This window comes from Chiloscyllium plagiosum, unplaced genomic scaffold (assembly GCF_037043375.1).
Source record: "Chiloscyllium plagiosum isolate Xiang-an unplaced genomic scaffold, Cpla_swu_hap1 HiC_scaffold_25, whole genome shotgun sequence".
NCBI lineage: Eukaryota > Metazoa > Chordata > Chondrichthyes > Orectolobiformes > Hemiscylliidae > Chiloscyllium > Chiloscyllium plagiosum.
This window is the reverse complement of record NW_028270163.1, coordinates 3,580,214-3,604,524: the sequence shown is the minus strand read 5'-3', so window position 1 is coordinate 3,604,524 and position 24,311 is coordinate 3,580,214. Positions and strand designations below refer to the sequence as shown.

The 24,311-nt window shown below is 47.4% G+C and overlaps 1 protein-coding gene across 1 annotated transcript in view; it reads left to right on the top strand.

Annotated features, from left to right (window-relative positions):
* Positions 1-19,566, top strand: part of otop2 (otopetrin 2) — a 43,347-nt gene extending 23,781 nt beyond the window's left edge. Inside the window, exons 5-6 of the mRNA XM_043715211.2 lie at positions 9,297-10,204; positions 19,396-19,566. Coding sequence (XP_043571146.2) covers positions 9,297-10,204; positions 19,396-19,566 — 1,079 coding nt within the window. The remainder of the gene's footprint in view (positions 1-9,296; positions 10,205-19,395) is intronic.
* Positions 19,567-24,311: the final 4,745 nt, after the last annotated feature.

Below are 24,311 nucleotides of genomic sequence, written 5' to 3'. Positions count from 1 at the left end.
AGCAGTATCGTATCCCAGTGTTAGACAGCAACAGACCTGTCCCCGCCAATACTGTACCCCAGTGTTATACAGTGACAGACCGGTCCCCACCAGTACTGTACCCCAGTGTTATACAGTGACAGACCTGTCCCCACCAATACTGTACCCCAGTGTTGTACAGTGACAGACCTGTCCCCATCAGTACTGTACCCCAGTGTTATACAGCAACAGACCTGTCCCCACCAGTATTGTACCTCAGTGTTATACAGTGACAGACCTGTCCCCACCAGTACTGTACCCCAGTGTTATACAGTGACAGACCTGTCCCCACCAGTACTGTACCCCAGTGTTATACAGCAACAGACCTGTCCCCGCCAATACTGTACCCCAGTGTTATACAGTGACAGACCGGTCCCCACCAGTACTGTACCCCAGTGTTATACAGTGACAGACCTGTCCCCACCAATACTGTACCCCAGTGTTATACAGTGACGGACATGTCCCCATTAGTACAGTACCCCATTGTTATACACCAACAGACCTGTCCCACCAGTACTGTACCACAGTGTTATACAGTGACTGACCGTCCCCACCAGTACTGTACCCCAGGGTTACATAGTGACAGACCTGTCCCCACCAGTACTGTACCCCACTGTTATACAGTGACTGACCTGTCCCCACCAGTATTGTACCCCACTGTTATACAGTGACTGACCTTTCCCCACCAGTACTGTACCCCAGTGTTATACACAGACAGACCTGTCCCCACCAGTACACTACCACATTGTTATACAGTGACAGACCTCTCCCCACTAGTACTGTATCCCTGTGTTATACAGCAATAGAACAGTCCCCACCAGTACTGCACCCCAGTGTTATACAGTCACAGACCTGTCCCCACCAGTACCGTTCCCCAGTGTTATACAGTGACTGACCTGTCCACACTAGTACTGTATCCCAGTGTTATATAGCAATAGAACAGTCCTCACCAGTACTGGATCCCACTGTTATACAGTGACAGACCTGTCCCCATCAGTACTGTACCCCAGTGTTATACAGTGACAGACCTGTCCCCACCAGTACTGTACCCCAGTGTTATACAGTGACAGACCTGTCCCCATCAGTACTGTACCCCAGTGTTATACAGTGACAGACCTGTCCCCACCAGTATTGTACCTCAGTGTTATACAGCAACAGACCTGTCCCCACCACTACTGTACCCCAGTGTTATACAGTGACTGACCTGTCCCCATCAGTACTGTACCCCAGTGTTACGCAGACACAGACCTGCCCCAGTGACAGACATGTCCCTGTTAGTGCTGTATTGCAATGTTATACAGGGACTGACCTGTCCCCACCAATACTGTACCCCAGTGTTATACTGTGACAGACCTGTCCCCACAAGTACTGTACCCGAGTGTAAAACAGCGACAGACCTGTCCCCACCAATACGATACCCCAGTGTTACCCAGTGACAGACCTGTCCCCACCAGTACTGTACCCCAGTGTTATACAGCGACAGACCTGTCCCCACCAGTACTGCTCCCCAGTGTTATACAGTGACTGACCTGTCCCCACCAGTACCGTTCCCCAGTGTTATATAGCAATAGAACAGTCCTCACCAGTACTGGATCCCACTGTTATACAGTTACAGACCTGTCCCCATCAGCAATGTACCCAGTGTTATACAGTGACAGACCTATCCCCACCAGTATTGTATCCCAATGATATACAGTGACTGACCTGTCCCCACCAATACTGTACCCGAGTGTAAAACAGTGACAGACCTGTCCCCACCAATACGATACAGCAGTGTTATACAGCGACAGATCTGCCCCCACCATTACTGTACCCCAGTGTTATCCAGTGACAGACCTGTCCCCACCAGTACTGTATCCCAGTGTTATACAGTGAATGACCTGTCCCCACCAATACTGTAACCCAGTGTTATACAGTGACAGACCTGTCCTCACCAGGACTGTATCCCAGTGTTATACTGTGACAGACCTGTCCCCACCAGGACTGTATCCCAGTGTTATACAGCAACAGACCTGTCCCCACCAGTACTGAACCCAAGTGTTATACAGTGACAGTCCTGTCCCCATAAAATAATGTACCCCAGTGTTATACAGTGACAGACCTGTCCCCATCAGTACTGTACCCCATTGTTATACAGTGACAGACCTGTCCCCACAAGTACTGCACCCCAGTGTTATACAGTGACAGACCTGTCACCACCAGTACTGTACCCGAGTGTAAAACAGTGACAGACCTGTCCCCACCAGTACTGTACCCCAGTGTTATACAGTGACAGTCCTGTCCCCATAAAATACTGTACCCCAGGGTTATACAGCGACAGAGCTGTCCCCTCCAGTACTGTGCCCCAGTGTTATACAGTGACAGTCCTGTCCCCATAAAATACTGTACCCCAGTGTTACACAGTGACGGACCTGTCCCCATCAGTACTGTACCCCAGGGTTATACAGCGACAGAGCTGTCCTCACCAGGACTGTACCCCAGTGTTATACAGTGACTCACCTGTCCCCACCAGTAGTGTACCCCAGTGTTATACAGCGACAGACCGGCCCCCACCATTACTGTACCCCAGTGTTATACAGTGAATGACCTGTCCCCACCAATACTGTACCCCAGTGTTATACAGTGACAGATCTGTCCCCACCAGGACTGTATCCCAGTGTTATACTGTGGCAGACCTGTCCCCACCAGGACTGTATCCCAGTGTTATACAGCAACAGACCTGTCCCCACCAGTACTGAGCCCCAGTGTTATACAGTGACAGTCCTGTCCCCATAAAATACTGCACCCCAGTGTTATACAGTGACAGACCTGTCCCCATCAGTACTGTACCCCAGTGTTATACAGCAACAGACCTGTCACCACCAGTACTGTACCCCACTGTTATAAAGGGACAGACCTGTCCCCACCAATACTGTACCCCAGTGTTATACAGCAACAGACCTGTCACCACCAGTACTGTACCCCACTGTTATAAAGGGACAGACCTGTCCCCACCAATACTGTACCCCAGTGTTATACAGTGACAGACCTGTCCCCAACAGTACTGTACCCCAGTGTTATACAGTGACAGACCTGTCCCTACCAGTACTGTACCCCATTGTTATACAGTGACAGACCTGTCCCCACAAGTACTGCACCCCAGTGTTATACAGTGACTAACCTGTCCCCATCAGTACTGTACCCCAGTGTTATACAGTGACAGACCTGTCTCCACCAGTACTGCGCCCCAGTGTTATACAGTGACAGTCCTGTCCCCATAAAATACTGTACCCCAGTGTTACACAGTGACGGACCTGTCCCCATCAGTACTGTACCCCAGGGTTATACAGCGACAGAGCTGTCCTCACCAGGACTGTACCCCAGTGTTATACAGTGACTCACCTGTCCCCACCAGTAGTGTACCCCAGTGTTATACAGCGACAGACCTGTCCCCACCAGTACTGTGCCCCAGTGTTATACAGTGACAGTCCTGTCCCCATAAAATACTGTACCCCAGTGTTATACAGCGATAGACCCGTCCCCACCAGTACTGCGCCCCAGTGTTATACAGTGACGGACCTGTCCCCATCAGTACTGTACCCCAGGGTTATACAGCGACAGACCTGTCCCCACCAGGACTGTACCCCAGTGTTATACAGTGACTAACCTGTCTCCACCAGTAGTGTACCCCAGTGTTATACAGCGACAGACCTTTCCCTTCCAGTACTGTGCCCCAGTATTATACAGTGACAGTCCTGTCCCCATAAAATACTGTACCCCAGTGTTATACAGTGACGGACCTGTCCCCACCAGTACTGTACACCAGGGCTACACAGGGACCGACCGGTCCCCACCAGTACTGTACCCCAGTGTTATATAGTGACAGACCTGTCCCCACTAGTACTGTACCCCAGTGTTATACAGTGACTGACCTGTCCCCACCCATACTGTACACCAGTGTTATACAGCGACAGACCTGTCCCCACCAGTACTGTACCCGTGTTATACAGGGACCGACCTGTCCCCACCAGTACTGTACCCCAGTGTAATACAGTGACAGACCTGTCCCCACCAGTACTGTACCCCAGTGTTATACCTGTCCCCACCAGTACTGTACTCCAGTGTTATACAGGGACAGACCTGTCCCCACCTATACTGTACACCAGTGTTATACAGCGACAGACCTGTCCCCACCAGTACTGTACCCGTGTTATACAGGGACAGACCTGTCCCCATCAGTACTGTACCCCAGTGTTATACCTGTCCCCACCAGTACTGTACCCCAGGGTTATACACTGACAGACCTGTCCTCATCAGTACTGTACCCCAGCGTTATACAGGGACAGATCTGTCCCCACCATTACTGTACCCCAGTGTTATATAGTGACAGACCTGTCCCCATCAGTACTGTACCCCAGTGTTATACAGCAACAGACCTGCTTTCACCCATACTGTACCCCAGTGTTATACAGTGACAGACCTGTCCCCACCAGTACTGTATCCCAGTGTTATACAGCAACAGACATGTCCCCACCAGGACAGTACCCCAGTGTTAGACAGTGACAGACCTGTTCCCACCAGTACTGTATCCTAGTGTTATACAGAGACAGACCTGTCCCCACCAGTACTGTACACCAGGGCTACACAGGGACAGACCAGTCCCCACCAGTACTGTACCCCAGTATTATGTAGTGACAGACCTGTCCCCACTAGTACTGTACCCAAATATTATAAAGGGACAGACCTGTCCCCACCAGTACTGTACCCCAGTTAATACAGTGACAGACCTGTCCCCACCAGTACTGTACCCCAGTGTTATACAGTGACTGACCTGTCCCCACCCATACTGTACCCCAGTGTTATACAGTGACAGACCTGTCCCCATCAGTACTGTACCCCAGTGTTATACAGTGACAGACCTGTCCCCACCAGTACTGTACCCCAGTGTTATACAGTGACAGACCTGTCCCCACCAGTACTGTACCCCAGTGTTATACAGTGACAGACCTGTCCCCACCAGTACTGTATCCCAGTGTTATACAGCAACAGACCTGTCCCCACCAGTACTGTATCCCAGTGTTATACAGCAACAGACCTGTCCCCACCAGGACAGTACCCCAGTGTTATACAGTGACAGACCTATCCCCACCAGTACTGTACACCAGGGCTACACAGGGACAGACCGGTCCCCACCAGTACTGTACCCCAGTGTTGTATAGTGACAGACCTGTCCCCACTAGTACTGTACCCCAATGTTATAAAGGGACAGACCTGTCCCCACCAGTACTGTACCCCAGTGTTATACAGTGACTGACCTGTCCCCACCCTTACTGTACACCAGTGTTATACAGCGACAGACCTGTCCCCACCAGTACTGTACCCGTGTTATACAGGGAGCGACCTGTCCCCACCAGTACTGTACCCCAGTGTTATACCTGTCCCCACCAGTACTGTACCCCAGGGTTATACACTGACAGACCTGTCCTCATCAGTACTGTACCCCAGTGTTATACAGGGACTGACCTGTCCCCACCTATACTGTACACCAGTGTTATACAGCGACAGACCTGTCCCCACCAGTACTGTACCCGTGTTATACAGGGACAGACCTGTCCCCACCAGTACTGTACCCCAGTGTAATACAGTGACAGACCTGTCCCCACCAGTACTGTACCCCAGTGTTATACCTGTCCCCACCAGTACTGTACCCCAGGGTTATACACTGACAGACCTGTCCTCATCAGTACTGTACCCCAGTGTTATACAGGGACAGATCTGTCCCCACCATTACTGTACCCCAGTGTTATAAAGGGACAGACCTGCTCACACCCATACTGTACCCCAGTCTTGTACGGTGACAGACCTGCCCCCATCAGTACTGTACCCCAGTGTTATACAGTGACAGACCTGCTTTCACCCATACTGTACCCCAGTGTTATACAGGGACAGACCTGCCCCCATCAGTAGTGTACCCGAGTTTTATACAGTGAAAGACATGCTTCCACCCATACTGTACCCCAGTGTTATACAGTGACAGACCTGCTTCCAACCATTCAGGCAGCATCCGAGGACAGGCAAAATCGACGTTTCGGGCAAAAGCCCTTCATCAGGAATAAAGGCAGAGAGCCTGAAGCGTGGAGAGATAAGCTAGAGGAGGGTGGGGGTGGGGAGAGAGTGGCATAGAGTACAATAGGTCAGTGGGGAAGGAGATGAAGGTGATAGGTCAGGGAGGAGAGGGTGGAGTGGATAGGTGGAAAAGGAGCTGGGCAGGTCGGACAAGTCCGGACAGGTCAGGGGATCGAGTTGCGGTGGTTAGAAGCTAGGATGAGGTGGGGGAAGGGGAAATGAGGAAACTGTTGAAATCCACATTGATGCCCTGGGGTTGAAGTGTTTGGGTTCTTCCGCCTCGGAACACTTCAACCCCAGGGCATCAATGTGGATTTCAACAGTTTCCTCATTTCCCCTTCCCCCACTTCATCCTAGCTTCTAACCTCCCGCAACTCGATCCCCTGACCTGTCCGGACTTGTCCGACCTGCCCAGCTCCTTTTCCACCTATCCACTCCACCCTCTCCTCCCTGACCTATCACCTTCATCTCCTTCCCCACTGACCTATTGTACTCTATGCCACTCTCTCCCCACCCCCACCCTCCTCTAGCTTATCTCTCCACGCTTCAGGCTCTCTGCCTTTATTCCTGATGAAGGGCTTTTGCCCGAAACGTCGATTTTGCCTGTCCTCGGATGCTGCCTGAATTGCTGTGCTCTTCCAGCACCACTGATCCAGAATCTGGTTTCCAGCATCTGCAGTCATTGTTTTTACCCTGCTTCCAACCATACTGTACCCCAGTGTTATACAGTGACAGACCTGTCCCTACCAGTGCTGTACCCCAGTGTTATACAGTGACAGACCTGACCCCATCAGTACTGTACCCCAGTGTTATACAGTGACAGACCTGCCCCCACTAGTACTGGAGTCAAAAAGTCATAGTGTCGTACAGCATAGAAACAGAACTTTTGGCCTGCAATGTCAATGCTGACCAACAAACATCATACTCCCGTGGAGGAAGTGATGGCCTAGTGGGATCATCGCTGGACTATTAATCCAGAAACACAGCTCATGTTCAGGGGACCTGGGTTTGAATGCTGGCGTGGCATTTGGCGGAAATTGAATTCCATAAAAGGGAAAAATCTGGAATTCAGAGTCTGATGGTGACCATGAAAACATTGTTGGAAAAGCCTGTGTGACTCAAGAATGCCCCTTTAGATTAGATTAGATTAGATTACATTACAGTGTGGAAACAGGCCCTTCGGCCCAACAAGTCCACACCGACCCGCCGAAGCGCAACCCACTAATACCCCTACATTTACCCCTTTACCCTAACACTATGGGCAATTTAGCATGGCCAATTCACCTGACCTGCACATCTTTGGACTGTGGGAGGAAACCGGAGCACCCGGAGGAAACCCACGCAGACACGGGGAGAAGGTGCAAACTCCACACAGTCAGTCGCCTGAGTCGGGAATTGAACCCGGGTCTCCGGTGCTGTGAGGCAGCAGTGCTAACCACTGTGCCACCGTGCCGCCCAAGGATGGCAGATCCTTTCAGGAAAGGATCTGCCATCCTTACCCAGTCCAGCCTACACATGACTCCAGACGCACAGCAATGTGTTTGTCATGTAACTGCTCACTGGGCAATAAATGGTGCCTAGACAGCGACGCCCTCATCCTGTAAACTAATAAAAAATAATCACTCATCTCATTGACCCTCACTTGGTCCATGACCTGATATTTTAACTATTTATCCAGATGATTCTGAAATATTGTGAAAGTACCTGCATCCTGCATCCTCTCGGACAGCACGTTCTATATTTCTACCACTGTCTGGGTGAAGAAACTCTCTCAGATCTCTTCCAAACCACTTGTCCCTCCCCTTAAACCTATACCCTCTGGTCTTAGACATGGGGATGAGATTCTCACAATCTACCCTGTCTGTGCCTCTCGTAAGTTTTATACTTCAATCAGTATTCCCTCTGCTCCGAGGAAAACAAACCCAGCTGATCCAGTTTCTCCTCATAGCGGAGACTTGCCATCCCAGACAACATGCTGGTGAATCTCCTCTGCATGCTCACCAATACAATTACGTCCTTCCGAGAATTGCACATAGTGTTCCAACCGTGGCCTCACCAGTGTTTTATGAAGTGGGAACAAAACTTCCTTGCTCCAATATTCTATGCCCCAGCTAATGAAGGCAAACATCCTACATGCAATTTTCACCTGCCCGTCTGACTGCGCTGGCACTTTCAGGGATCGGTGAACTTGTACACCAAGGTCCCTTTGTTCCTCAGTACTCCACAGGCACCTACCACTCCTTGTGTATTTCCTGCCTTTACTAAACCTCCCAAAATATGTCACACTTGTCCAGATTGAATTCCATCTGCCATTTGTCTACCCAATTTACCAGCTGATCAATATCAGATTGTAGCCTGAGACCATCCTCCTTGTTATCAACATCATCAATTTTTATTACATTTGCAAAATTACTAAGTATACTTTCTACATTCACATCCACGTTATTAATATACATAACAAACAGCATGGGTCCCAGCACTAAACTCTGTGGTACATAACCCTTCACCATTACCCTTTGCCTCCTATCTGCAAGCTAATTTTGAATTCAGTTTGCCAATTTGCCTTGGATCCCATTGGCTCTTACCTTTGGGATCAGCCTTCCATGTGGGACCTTGTCAAAAGCCTTACTGAGACTATGTAAACCATATCAACTACATATCCTCATCATCATATTTAGTCACCTTTTCAAAAAAGTCAATTTGTCAGACTGGATCTCCCTCTAATAAATCTGTACTGACTATACCTGATTGAGTCCTGCCTTTCCAAGTATTGATTAATCCTGTCCTTCAGAATGCTTTCCCATAATTCCCACTGATGTCAGACTAACAGGTCTGTAACCCCCTGGCCTATCCCTGCTGCTCTCCTTGAACAAAGGACCACATTAGCTATCCTCCAGTCATCCAGCACTTCACCTGTGACCAGTGAAATATTTAAAAACTCTGCCAGGGCCCCAGCAATTTCCTCCCTTGCCTCCCATAGCAGCCTGGGATACATCTCATCCAGCCCTGGGGATTTGTGCACCCGTATGCCTGTTAAAATGTCAAATAACTCCTTCTTCTTATTCTTAACGCATTCTAGAACCTTAACCCCCAACTGAAAACCCCAGCTTCTTCTCTCCTCTGTGAATACAGAAGCTGTTTACTGAAAACAATGTCTCCTTTTGCTCTTTAAGGTGTTGTGGATGAGGGATGTCTCTGCTCCACCAATATCTGCCTCATCTTCCAGACTGGTTATTACTACTTATACCCTTTCAACATTGAGTACAGTCTGTTCGCCTCCACCATGCTTGGTGTGATGTGGAAGAACGTGGGCAGGTCGATCGGGGAACAGGAGCATCTGGCCCATCACCAACTCCATTTCCATGGCCTCTTGCTAGGCCCAAGCCTTGGGACTGCTGAGATCCTGATTGGTCTGGCAATCTTCATTCTCTACGAGGTGGAAGTGACGGATGAAGGAGGAGAGAGCTGGGCTCTGACTGCTTACTACCTCTTTAACATTGTGGCTCTTGCTCTGACCACCATCGTTGCCTTGGTGGGCTGCTGCGTGCACCGATTTGACCGAAGGGGCAGTAACAGTGACAAGAGCCCAGCCAGGCATCTGGACTTGGCACTCTTGCTTTGGGCAGCGTTGGGCCAGTTTCTGATCTCCTACTTCAGCCTGGTGGCGATTGTATCTATCCAACCCTTCGGGCTGCTGAGTGCCCTGAACCTGCTCTTCTCTGTCCTCACCATCTCCCAACACATTCTGCAGAACGCCTTCATCACTGAAGGTTTAAGTAGGAAACCATTTGCAGAGGGGAGTCACCCTGATGTCAGGAATTCTAACAGTGAGGGTCTTGCCATTGTGAATAGTACCCATTGCCTCGCTGGGGATGCCATGGAATTTTGCATCCAGAATCCCCTTTCCCAAACTAGCTCCAACCCAACCGGAATCACTGTTCATCAAGAAACTGGTTCAAGCCACCTGGAGAGTACATCCCAAACTCAGGAAGATCAGCTCTCTGTCCCTGCCAACAGGCTCAGCTCCAAACGATGGATCCTGAAGGAGGTGTCTGCATTTTTACTCTTGTCCAATGTCATTGTAAGTTTGAGTGCTTGAGCTTTTTACAACATCAAGAGAATCAATGACTTTGCTTCCAAAGTGTGGTCACTGTCATAGAGCTGACAGGCTAAGAGTTAGCAACATCTTATAAGTGATTATTGAGATGAGTGGTCATTGAGATGAGTGACTGGTCAATTTGTTTTTGGTGGGGGTGTCTCTGAAGCACAGCTATCTGAATGAAATGTTTGAGCCCTTTCCAGTGTCTCCTCCTTTTCAACATAGATTTAGAGGAACACAAGGCCAGGGAGAGGCCAGTCAGCCCTTCCAACCAATTCGCAATTTAACAAGGTCATGACTGATCCAACTCCTCAATCTTTGATCCAATATGCCTTACCCAAATAAGATCGATCAGCCTTGGCTGTGATGTTTTCTGTAGACCCTTAGTAGCTTTGTTAGGGAAGGGAGTTCTAGTTACTGAAGGGTACAGGACATTTAGGAAGGACGGGAAGGTAGGGAAAGGTAGAGGGATGGCTCTGTTCATTAATGATGGGATTAGCACTGTAGAAATGGATTACCTAAACTCTGGAAAACAGGAAGTGTTTGGTTAGAAATGATACATCAAAGTTGTGATGTGCACTCCTCTTAACAGGAAGTACATTTGTATGATGGATGGAAAGACCGTATCTTTTGATTTTTTCGTGTTCATGCTTGTGAACTGAAATGGGCAAAGATATGTTTTAAAAAACAGGAATTATGGGAGAGGTTGCTGCAGCTTTTAAAAGCAAGTTAGTGGAATTCATTGTGAGTGGTGTTTACACTGCCACTTTGTTGAAGCAGTGGGCGCGGTTGGTTGCAAACAGGCTGGCACTGAGTGTGCGTGCAAAGTGAGATTTGGCTGATGTTAGCAGCTGACTCGGTTGTGGAGTTGTGACTAGCTGTGTATGACAATGACTGCCTGCTAACAGTGATACAATTGGCTCCTAGCTTACTGACCAACCTGTTCATCTGCATGATATGACCAGAAGCCTTTGGACATCCAGAAGGGGAGGTGGTATGGCTCTCTGAAGTAGAAAATACCCAAAGGGGCTGAAGAAACCAATTTATTTTCTCTCACCAGTTACTATCAGCTGCTGCTTTTAACCAATAAGTCAGAGACTTTATAAGTTGTGAACCAGTTGCTCTGTGCCTCCTCCATCAAGTGAAAATCCTCGGATAGGAATATTGAGGAGCACTTTCCTGACAAACCAAAAGGATCAACTCAGTGACCCCTGTCAACAGGGACCATTAAACTGCCTTCTCACGGCTTTTCTCCCTCCAGCCATAACACCAATGCCTTGTCATCTATATTGGTCTGATACATGGATAGGACAGTGAGTATATGAAGGAGTTACCATTTTAACCAGTAGCTATACATTAACTGTTCATAATAATTTACCTGTGGAGGCTTAGAGTCATAGAGCTGTACAGCATGGAAATAGACCTTTCGATCCAACTCCTCTATGCCAACCAGTTTTCCTAACTAAATCTGGTCTCATTTACAAGCATTCGGTCCATATTCCTCCAAACCCTTCCTATTCATAAACCATCCATATGTCTTTTAAATGGTGTAATTGTACCAGCCTCCACCACTTCCTCTGGCAGATCATTTCATACATGCACCACCCTCTGTGTGAAAACGTTGCTCCTGAGGTCCCTTTTAAACCTTTTCCCTCTCACCTTAACCCTATGCCCTTTAGCTTTGGACTCTGCTACCCTGGGGAAAAGACCTTGGTTATTCATCCTCTCCATGCCCCTTATGATTTTATAAATCTCTATCAGGTCAACGCTCAGCCTCTGACGCTCCAGAGAAATCAGCCCCAGCCTATTCAGCCTCTCTCTTTAGCTCAAACCCTGGCAACATTCTTGTAAATCTTTTCTGAACCCTTTCAAGCTTCACAACATACTTCCTATTGCAGGGAGACCAGAACTGAACGCAGTATTCCAAAGGCGGCCTAACCAATATCCTGTACAGCTGCAACACAATGTACCAACCAATAAAGACAAGCATACCAATGGCCTTCTTCACTGTCCTGCCGACCTGCAACTTTACTTTCAAGGAGCTAAGAAACTGAACTCTAAGGTCTCTATTGTGCAACAACACTCAATTACCGTCCCATCAGTCTACTCTCAAACATCACTAAAATGAAGATATCATCAACAGGGCTATCAAGCAGCACCTGCTCAGCAATAACCTGCTCAGTGATGTCCGGTTTGGGTTTCACCAGGGCCACTCAGCTCCTGACCTCATTACAGCCTTGGTTCAAACATGGTCAGTGCAGCTGAATTCCAGAGGGGAGAGGAGAGGGACAGCCCTTTGAAGTCAAGGCTACATTCAACCGAGTGTGGCATCAAGGAGCCTAGCAAAGCTGGAATCAATGTGTATCAGAGGGCAAACTCTCCGCTGGTTAGAGTCAGACCTGACATATAGGAAGATGGTCATTGTTTTTGGAAGTCAATCATCTCAGTCCCAGGACATCTCTGCAGGAGTTCCTCAGGGTAGTGTCTTAGGCCCAACCATCTATAGCTGCTTCATCAATGACCTTCCCTCCATTGTAAGGTCAGAAGTGGGGATGTTCACTGATGATTGCACAATGCAGTGGCTACAAGGACACTTCTGAGGTAAGGAATACTGAGGCAAATAACTCACCTCCTGACTCCCCAAAGCCTGTCCACATCTTGACAAGGCACAAGTCAGGAATGTGATGGAATACTCCACATTTGCCTGGATGAGTACAGCCTCAACAACACTGGTTAGCACTGCTGCCTCACAGCGCCAGAGTCCCGGGTTCAATTCCAGCCTCGGGTGACAGTCTGTGTGGAGTTTGCACATTCTCCTCGTGTCTGTGTAGGTTTCCTCCGGGTGCTCCAGTTTCCTCCCACAATCCATGGATGTGCAGGTTAGGTGAATTGGCCATGCTAAATTGCCCGTAGTGTTCAGGGATGTGTAGGTTATGTGCATTAGTCAGAGGAAAATTAGGGGAATGGATCTTGGTGGGATGGTCTTTGGAGGGTCGGTGTGGACTTGTTAGGCCGAATGGCCTGTTTCCACAGTGTACTAATTCTATTGTATAATACCATCCATGACAAAGCAGCCCGCTTGATTGGCACTGTATCCACAAGCATCCACTCCCTCCACCTCTGATGCTCAGTAGCAGCAGTGTGTGCTGTCTCCAAGATGCACTGCAGAACTTCACCAAAGATCTTCAGACAGCACCTTTCAAGCCCACAACCACTTCCATCTAGAAGGACAGGGTGGCAGGCATGTAGAAACACCATCACCTTTGAGTTCCCCTTCAAGCCACTCACAATCCTGACTTGGAAATATGTTGGTGTTCCTTCACTGTCACTGGGTCAAAATCCTGGAATTCCCTCCCTAATGGCATTGTGGGTCAACCCACAGCAGGTCGACGTAGTGGTTCAAGAAGGCAGCTCACCACCACTTTCTCAAGGGCAACTAGGGGCGGGGTAATAAATGCTGGCCAGCGATGCTCAAATCCCACAAAATGAATTTAAAAACTCCCCAGGACCTTACCATTAATTGTATCGGTCCTGCCCTGATTTGCCTTTCCAAAATGCAGCACTTCACATTTATCTAAGTTAAACTCCATCTGCCTCTCCTCAGCCCATTGGCCCATCTCATCAAGATTCCACTGTACTTTGAGGTAAAATTCTTGACTGTCCACAACACCTCCAATTTTGGTGTCATCTGCAAACTTACTAACTGTACCTCTTATGCTCGCATCCAAATCATTTATGTAAATGACAAAAAGTAGAGGACCCAGCACCGATCCTTGTGGCACTCCACTGGTCACAGGCCTCCAGTCTGAAAAACAACCCTCCACCACCACCCTCTGTCTTCTACCTTTGAGCCAGTTCTGTATCCAAATGGCTAGTTCTCCCTGTATTCCATGAGATCTAACCTTGCTAATCAGTCTCCCATGGGGAACCTTGTCGAACGCCTTACTGAAGTCCATATAGATCACATCTACTGCTCTGTCCTCATCAATCCTTTTCATTACTGTAGCTAAAATCTATTTATTTGTAATAGTTTCTGGTTCATACAGAAACCTGGTCCATACAGTCTGTCAACCTGAGTCTGTCAGGTACAATAGGGACTTTATGCACATTGATATAAAATTGTAACTTTTGTGAAGACTCTGGGGTTAGTGAGACTTGATTTCCAGCATGTTACCCCAGTGAGGGGTGGCATGGGGTATAAAGGAAGAAATTATGGGAGCTTATCAGAAAGATATAGCAATAATCAGGGGATTTTAATTTCTGAGGACATCCCATTCTGGGACTGACCAGTGAGCAAGCTGCACTCCAGCTAATATTGTATAATGAGATAGAATTAATTAATGATCTCACAGAGAAGGTGCCTCTCGGTAGGAGGAGTGATAACACAATTAAAATTTTGCTTTGAGGGAGAGAAGAGTAGGTCCAAGATGAGTATGTTAAACCTAAATAAGGCTTATTACTAAGGCATGAAAGCAAAACTAACAAAATGAAATGTTCTAAAGAATAATTCAATAAAGATACAGAGGCTTATTTTAAAGGGATTGTTCAGAAATACAGAATAAATACATTCGAACAAGTAAGGACAATTCAAATGGAACCATCCACCATTTGTGGTTAGTTGGAAAGGTTAAAAGTAATTTGAAACTTAAAGCAAAAGCTTAGAATCATGAAAAGACAGATGGCAGGTCAGAAACTAGACCGAATATAAAGAACTTTGTCACTGGAGCATAGGTGGCTCAGAGGTGACCTTAGAGAAGTTTATAAAATAATGAGACATATAGATAGAGTTAATGGTGGCTGTGTTTTTCCAAGAGTGGGGGATTTCATGACAAAGGGGCACATTTTTAAAGTGTGAGGACAGAGATTTTAAAAAGACATGAGGAGCAAATTTTTAACACAGAGGGAAGTTCACATACATTGAACCTCCTGAGGAAGTGGTGGATCTGGGTACAATTAGAACATTTAAAGGACATTTAGATAAGCACATGAATAGGAAAGGGTTGGAGGGATATGGGCCAGGAGCAGGCAGAGTGGGACTAGTTTAGTTTTTGATTATGTTCAGCATGGACTGGTTGGAAGGGTCTGTTTCTATGCTGTATGGCTCTATGACCCAATAACAGCAAAAATGACAATAGGGAAGAATTAGAATATAAGAGAAAGTCAGTTAGAAATATAAAAAGAGATGGTCAGAGTTTCTACAAATATTTGAAATGCAAGGGGAGAAAATTTCCCAGGCCCTGAATGATATCAGTCATGGCAAGGAATTTTGAAAAATCAGGCAAGATGTTCAAAGAGGACCTCCTCAATGTCAAGAGCAAAGAGTCCCAATTTCCAAATACATGTTGGATATAGAGACGGAATTCTCACTGGTGAGTGGCGAGATGCTGATTAACATGGATTATCATTTGTTAACAGCTTAATAAACCATACCTCATTGACCTGCAGCCTCCCATTCCACCACCTACCACATAGGACGCTTGCTCAGAATCCCCAAGATCAAAGACTCCAGGTTGCCACTTGCTTCTTAGGTCGCCATCTTGGACATCAAGACCAATGTCTCAGGGTCTGTTCCATGAGCAGGGATCGCGCATGCATACTCCATGTCCATGGACACTGGCATCCACCATGTGCCAGCCTCACTGCACCATCATGGCACTGATCCATTTACAGTCTATATCTGCAAGGCCATGCTACACTTTGCATTGCACTAGCATCTCTCACTGTAATGCAGCAGCAAGCCCAGAATGGCAGTAACCTCCAGCAGAACCTGAGCAGCCTCAACATGAAGGGGTCTTTGCTGAAGGGCCCCTCAGGAGGTGCTGGAGGCACTGGAAGGTCAGAGGCTTTTATCCTCAGGGCTATTTCCTTCTGCTGAACGAGGGACAATGTCAGCACTGGCTGTGGATGTCCCAGGATACAGTAACTGAGCTGTGCCTGATGCTGCAAACCATGAAATGGGTGGCCATTCTTTCCCTGTTGCTGTTGGACTGTTATGTGACTGGCTCATTCCAGGGAGCCACTGGGGGAGCCCCTCCGGGATCTCTCAATAGACCACCCACAAATGTATCAAGATTGTGAGCCATTTATGCCAGATCACTTCATCTCGTTTCCCCAGTGATGGGGTCAGTGCTAAGGCCCAGACGGTAAGGTTCAGTAACGTAGCTGCCTGCCCCCAACTGCAGGGGGCGATGGACTGCACATATCTCACTGAGAGGGCCAAAGTAACTGAGTCCACCCATCAATGAGCAACAAATCTGTGATCATCTCTACGACGCATTCCAGGTCTCTGTCAGATTCTATGCAAGCCACCATGAGGTCTATATACTTTAAAACTCTCATGTTTCCACTGTGTTTATGGGACCAGGATGGTTACTGGGAAAACTCTGTGATTGTAGCTAATGACTCCATTACACAGAAGCCCACCATGGAACTCGATGAAAAAGACACAAACTGATTTGTGAGGTAACACGATAAGGTATTGATCACTTTGGAAAGTGAGTCTGGGGAGTTATTCATGGAAAATCGGGAAACGGCTGATGAATTGAAGATGTATTATTTAACAGTCATCACTATTGCCTGCAGTTCTGGTCACCACGCTATGGGAAGGATGCAGAAGCTTCAGACAGGGTTTAACCAGGATATTGCCAGGATTAGAGGGGTTGGACAAACTTGGATTGTTTACACATGAGTGTTGGAGGCTGAGGGATGACCTGTTAGATGTATAAAAAATGATGAGAAGGTGGATAGTCAGAGTATTTTTCCCAGAGTGGAAATGTTAAATATTAGGGGGCATAGGTTTAAGGTGAGAGGGGAAAGTTCAAGGGAGATGTGTGAGGTAAGTTTTTTTTGCAGAGAAAATGGTAGGTGGCTGGAATGTTCTTGCTGGGGGGCTGGTTAGAAGCAGATGCGATAGCAATGTTTATGATGACATTTCAGCAGAGACATAAACAGGCAGAGAATATAGGGATATGGACCATGTAGAGGCAAATGGGATTAGATTAGAATAGCATCATGGTCGGCACAGATATGGTGGGCTAAAGGGTCAGCTGTACTCTTCTGTAACATTCCAGAAGCAGCAATAAATCAGAAAATGAAAGTGAGGGAGCAACAAATTCACAATGACCAGAGAAGGTAAATTACTGGAGCTGCCAAGTGCCTGTGTCTGATGGATCTCTCCGGTCTTTTAAGATGAAGCTCCTGAGACAGTTGATGCAGAAAATATTCATTTCGATTGAAGGTAGCAAATGGAAGTTATTCATATAAAAGGGGAAGGAGACAGAAAGCAGGAAGCTCCAGGCCAGTTAGCTTAATGTCCATCATAGGGAAACACTTGAAGCTAATATACAAGACTACACCGAAAGACTCGAGTAAATCTGGCAAAGTCATCATGGTTTCGTCAAAGGAAAATCACATTTAACTGGTTTATTGGAGTCCTTTGACAAAGAAACTTGTGTTGTTGATAAATAGGGATTAGCCAATATCTTGCATTTAGAATTCCAGAAGGCATTCCAGAAGGTATTACATCAGAGCTGGAAATGTGTTGCTGGAAAAGCGCAGCAGGTCAGGCAGCATCCAGGGAACAGGAGAATCGACGTTTCGGGCATAAGCCCTTCTTCAGGAAGGGCTTATGCCTTGGTATTACATCAGAGGTTATTAGAGAAATTAAAAGGTCATGTGTAACATATTAGCATGGACAAAAGATTGGCCAGCTAACAGGAAGCAGAGAGTCGGAATAAATGGGTCTTTTTCAGATGAGTGAGCTATGAAGAGTGGCGTGGCACAGATACTGGTGCTGGGGCCTGAACTCTTTACAATTTCCAGGAATGATGAGGTAATTGAAGGTATGGAGTTAAGTGTGCTGATGACACCAAGAATGGTTGGAAACCCGTGTAGTGAAGAGGACTGAAGGAACCTGCAAAAGGATGTGGATAGGTTCGTGAATGGGCAAAGATCTGGCAAATGGAGTACCACATGGGCATCTGGGAAATATGGCCCACGCTGGCAGAAAGAATGGAAAAAGAAGCATATTATCTAAATGGTGAGAGGTTAAAAGACCATAACGTTCTGAGATTCAAACAGGTTTATCCTGGTGCATGAATCACAGGAGGTTCATGTGCAGGTGCAGCAAGTAATCAGGAAGGTTGTGGTTAATGTGAGGGGAATTGGATGCAGGAGTAGGGAGGATATGCTTCAGTTATGCAGGGTGTTGCTGAGACTGTGTCTGGAATCCTGTGTACAGCATTGGTCAGTGTACGTATTGAGAGATGTTAATGCGTTGGAAATAGTTCAGAGAAGGTTTATTAGACAAATACGCGCAGAAAGGTTGAAGTGACTACTCTTGTACCTGCTGGAGGTTGGAAGAGTTAGATGTGACAGGTGGATGTGGAGAGGAGGTTTGCTCTTCTGGGAGGATCTAGAACTAGGAGTCACCTATTAAAAAACCAGGGACTGCCCATTTACAATCGAGATTAGGCAGAGGGTCATGAATCTTTTGAACTCTTTCCTGTGTCCTTGATATTTGTAAGATAGAGGTGGAATAGATCTTGATACACAAGGAGCTGAAAGGTTCTCAGGGAAAATGGGAATGCGAATTAAGGTTCCAATCAGATCAGCCATGCTCATATTGAATAGCAGAGCAGGGTCAAAGGGCTCAATGGTCTCCTCTCGTTCCTGGTTTGCATGTATTTTCAACATGGCCTCATCCCTCCATGTCTCTCTAATATCTTCCAAGGTCTCTGCAGCATTTGAAATCTGAACCTCTAATCCATTTCCCACTTCCCTCACCCCTCTACCAGCAAACCTTCCTTCAACTCTCAGAGTTCTGGAGCTGTGGAATTCCGTCCCTAAACCTCTCTGCTTCACTCCCTCTCTCTGATTCCCTTCAGCACCCTCTCTGGTCAAACTTGACCTCACTCTGGTATCCTTCAGTGGCTTGCTGTCTCTGTGCATCTGATTGGCTCTTTGGGACGTTTTATGATTTTGAAAAGGCTGTATAAATGCAAGTTGCTTCCTGAAGGAAATCCATTAATTTGAGTTTTATCTGCAGTAATGTAAGGATGCAGGTTACAATGGGTTAGAGAGAGAGAGAGAGAGATTGATGAGGGGGCTGACTGTCCTTGACTTCTTTATCTGAGGTTTAGCAGGATTTTGAAATTTTGACTTTCTCTCCTTAGTTCTGGATCATGCCGGCTTTTGGGGCTCGACCGCATTTTGCTAACGGTCTTGAAGAAAGTTTTTACGGCTTCCAAATCTGGGCAACTGTAGTCAATATTGGCCTTCCTTTGGGAATATTCTACAGGATGCACTCAACTGCCTGTCTACTCGAGGTCTACCTCATATCCTAAAACAGATACCAGACCATGTTCAGCTCACCCTCTAACCCGGCGCCAAACCACAGGCAGTTGGAAAAACCATGACTCAGCAACCTCGAAAATAGAAGCAGGCCATTCGGCCCTTCGAGCCTGGTCTGCCACTCAGTAAGACCATGGCTGATAAACCAACTCGCTGTTCCCGCTCTCTCCCCACTCTCTCCTGTCCCTTCAGCCCAAACAGCTGTATCGAGCCCCTTCGTGAAAACATTCGGTGTTTCAGCCTCAATCCTTTTCTGTAGCAGACAATACCACAGGCTCCAGGTCTCCACATCTCAGTCCTAAACGAGACCTTGTATCCTGAGAGTGTGACCCCTGGTTCTGGACACCCCACTCATTAGGACCACCCATTTTGGATTCACTCTGTCTCCTCCCGTTAGACTTTTGTAGGCTTCTAGGAACCTTACTCTTCTAAACTCCAGTGAATATCATGCTAACTGATCCCGTCTCTCTTCAGATGTCAGGCCTGCTGTCTCAGGAACCAGCCTGGTGAAGCTTTGTTGCACTCTGTCCATAGCCAGAATATCCTTCCCGAGATAGAGAGACCGAAACTACACACAATACTCCAGGTGTGGTCTCACCAAGGCCCTGTACAATTGTGACAAAACATCCCTGCACCTGTACTCAAATCCTCTTACTACAAAGGCCAACATACCAAAACACATTACTTCTGACAGCAGGATTTAGAGTTATAGAGATGAACAGCATGGAAACAGACCCTTCAGTCCAACTTGTCCATACTGACCAGTTATCCTAACCTAATCTAGTCCCATTTGCCAGCACCGGCCCATATTCCTGTAAACCCTTCCTATTCATATACCCATCCAGATGTCTTTTAAATGTTGCAATTGTACCAGCCTCCACCACATCCTCTGGCAGCTCATTCTATACACGTACCACCTTCCATGTGAAAAGGTTGCCCCTTAGATCTCTTTTATATCTTTCCCCTCTCACCCTAAACCTATGCCCTCTAGTTCTGATTCCCCCAACCCCAGGGAAAAGACTTTGTCTATTTACCCCATCCATGTGCCTCATGATTTCATAAACCTCTATAAGGTCACTCCTCAGCTTCCGATGCTCCAGGGAAAACAGCCCCAGCCTGTTCAGCTTCTCCCTGTAGCTCCTCCCATCCTGCCCCCTGCAAAAACGCCATCCCATTCTCCCAATTCCTTCGACTCCGCCGCATCTGGTCCCAGGAGGACCAGTTCCAAAAACGCACATCCCAGATGGCCTCCTTCTTCAAGGACCGCAATTTCCCCCCCGACGTGATCGACGATGCCCTCCACCGCATCTCTTCCACTTCCCGATCCTCCGCCCTTGAACCCCGCCCCTCCAACCGCCACCAGAACAGAACCCCACTGGTCCTCACCTACCACCCCACTAACCTCCATGTACAGCGCATCATCCGCCGTCATTTCCGCCACCTCCAAACGGACCCCACCACCAAGGATATATTTCCCTCCCCTCCCCTATCAGCATTCCGTAAAGACCACTCCCTCCGTGACTCCCTCGTCAGATCCACTCCCGGCACCTTCCCCTGCAACCGCAGGAGGTGCAAGACTTGCGCCCACACCTCCCCTCTCACCTCCCTCCAAGGCCCCAAAGGAAACTTCCATATCCGCCACAGATTCACCTGTACCTCCACATATCATCTATTGCATCCTCTGTACCCGATGTGGCCTCCTCTATATTGGGGAGACAGGCCGCCTACTTGCGGAGCGTTTCAGAGAACACCTCTGGGACACCCGGACCAACCAACCCAACCACCCTGTAGCTCAACATTTCAATTCCCCCTCCCACTCCACCAAGGATATGCAGGTCTTTGGACTCCTCCATCGTCAGACCACAGCGAAACGACGGTTGGAGGAAGAACGCCTCATCTTCCGGCTAGGAACCCTCCAACCACAAGGGATGAACTCGGATTTCACCAGTTTCCTCATTTCCCCTCCCCCCAGCCTGTCTCAGTCAAATCCATCAAATTCAGCACCGCCTCCCTAACCTGCAATCTTCTTCCCGACCTCTCCGCCCCCACCCCAATCTGTCCTATCACCCTCACCTTGACCTTTTTCCACCTATCACATTTCCGACGCCCCTCCCCCAAGTCCCTCCTCCCTATCTTTTATCTTAGCCTGCTGGACAAACTTTCCTCATTCCTGAAGAAGGGCTAATGCCCGAAACGTCGATTCTCCTGTTCCCTAGATGCTGCCTGACCTGCTGCGCTTCTCCAGCAACATATTTCCATCTCTGATCTCCAGCATCTGCAGACCTCATTTTCTCTTTCTCTGCTCAGATCCTTCAACCCTGGCAATATCCTTGTAAATCTTTTCTGAACCCTTTCAAGTTTCACAACATCTTTCCGATAGGAAGGAGACAGAATTGCACGCCATATCCCAACAGTGGCCTAACCAATGTCCTGTACAGCCGCAACATGACCTCCCAACTCCTCCCAACTCTGACCAATAAAGGAAAGCATACCAAACACCTTCTTCACTATCCTATCTACCTGCGACTCCACTTTCAAGGAGCTATGAACCTGCACTCCAAGGTCTCTTTGTTCAGCAACACTCCCTAGGACCTTACCATTAAGTGTATAAGTCCTGCTAAGATTTGCTTTCCCAAAATGCAGCACCTCGCATTTATCTGAATTAAACTCTATTTGCCACTTCTCAGCCCATTGGCCTATCTGGTCCAGATCCTGTTGTAATCTGAGGTAACCCTCTTCACTGTCCACTACACCTCCAATTTTGGTGTAATCTGCAAACTTACTAACTGTACCTTTTACGCTCGCATCCAAATCATTTATGTAAATGACAAAAGGTAGAGGGCCCAGCACCGATCCTTGTGGCACTCCACTGGTCACAGGCCTCCAGTCTGAAAAACAACTCTCCACCACCACCCTCTGTCTTCTACCTTTGAGCCAGTTCTTTATCTAAATGGCTAGTTCTCCCTGTATTCCATGAGATCTAATCTTGCTAACCAGTCTCCCATGGGAAACCTTGTCAAATGCCTTACTGAAGTCCATATAGATCACATCTACTACTATGTCCTCATCAATCTTCTTTGTTACTTCTTCAAAAAACTCAATCAAGTTTGTGAGACATGATTTCCCACACACAAAGCCATGTTGACTATCCCCAATCAGTCCTTGCCTTTCCAAATACATGTACATCCTGTCCCTCAGGATACCCTCCAACAACTTGCCCACCACCAAGGTCAGGCTCACCGGTCTTTAGTTCCCTGGCTTGTCTTTACCGCCCTTCTTAAACAGTGGCACCACGTTTGCCAACCTCCAGTCTTCCAGCACCTCACCTGTGACTACCAATGATAATGATCAGAGATTGATTTGATTTATTTATTAGAACCTGGAACATAGAACAGTACAGCACAGTACTGGTCCCTTGGCCCTTGATGTTGTGCCAACCTTTTATCCTAGTCTAAGATCAAACTAACCCACATGCCCTACATTGTACTATCTTTCATGTGCTTCTCCAAACTTAAATGTCCCTAATGTCTCTAACTCTACTATCACCGCTAGCAGTGTATTCCACACACCCACCACCCTCTGTGCAATGAACCTGCCTCTGACATCTTCCCTAAATCTTCCTCCAATCACCTTAAAATTATGCCCCCTCGTGATTTCCACTCTGCGAAAAAGTCTCTGACTATCCATTCTACCTGTGCCTCTCATCAGCTTGTACACCTCTATCATAGAGATGTGCAGCACAAAAACAGACCTTTTGGTCCAACTCATCCATGCCAACCAGTTATCCTAACCTAATCTAGTCCCATTTACCAGCACTTGGCCCATATCCTCCAATCCCTTACTGTTCATATACCCACCCAGATGCCTTTTAAAAGTTGCAATTGTACCAGCCTCCACCATTTCCTCTGGCAGCTCATTCCATACACGTACCACCCTCTGAATGAAAAGTTGCCCCTTAGGTCTCTTTTATACCTTTCCCCTCTCACCCTGAACCTCACCCTTCTTCACTTCCATGAGAAAAGCTCTAACTCCCTCAACCGTTCTTCAAAAGACATGCCCTCCAGTCCAGGCAGCATCCTGATAAATCTCCTCTGCACCCTCTCTAAAGCTTTCACGTCCTTCGTATAATGAGGCAACCAGAACGGAACACAATATTTCAAGTGTGGTCTAACCAGGGCTCTATAGAGCTGCAGCATAACCTCGCAGCTCTTAAGCTCAATTCCCTAATGAAAGCCAACATATCATATGCCTTCTTAACAACCCTATCAACCTGGGTGGCAACTTTGAGGGATCTATGAACATGGACCCCAAGATCCCTCTGTTCCTCCAAACTACTAAGAATCCTGCCTTTAACTTGTATTCTACATTCTAATTTGACCTTCCAAAATGAATCACTTCACATTTTTCCAGGTTGAACTCCATCTGCCACTTCTCAGCCCAGTTCTGCATCTTGTCAATGTCCCACTGCAACCTACAACAGCCCTCCACACTACCCACCACTCCACCAACCATTGTGTCATCAGCAAACTTACTAACCCACCCTTCCACTTCCTCATCCAAGTCATTTACAAAAATCATAATTGCTGTGTGCAGATTCGCCACTGTCCGGCGCCATCTCAAAACACAGAAAAATAAACCGAAACATAGAACATGAAGGCAAAAAAAGGCTAAAGAAATAAAGAAAAAATGGGGTCCAACGTTAGAGTCCTTTTTGTTAAGTGCTCTGCCATGAGCCACA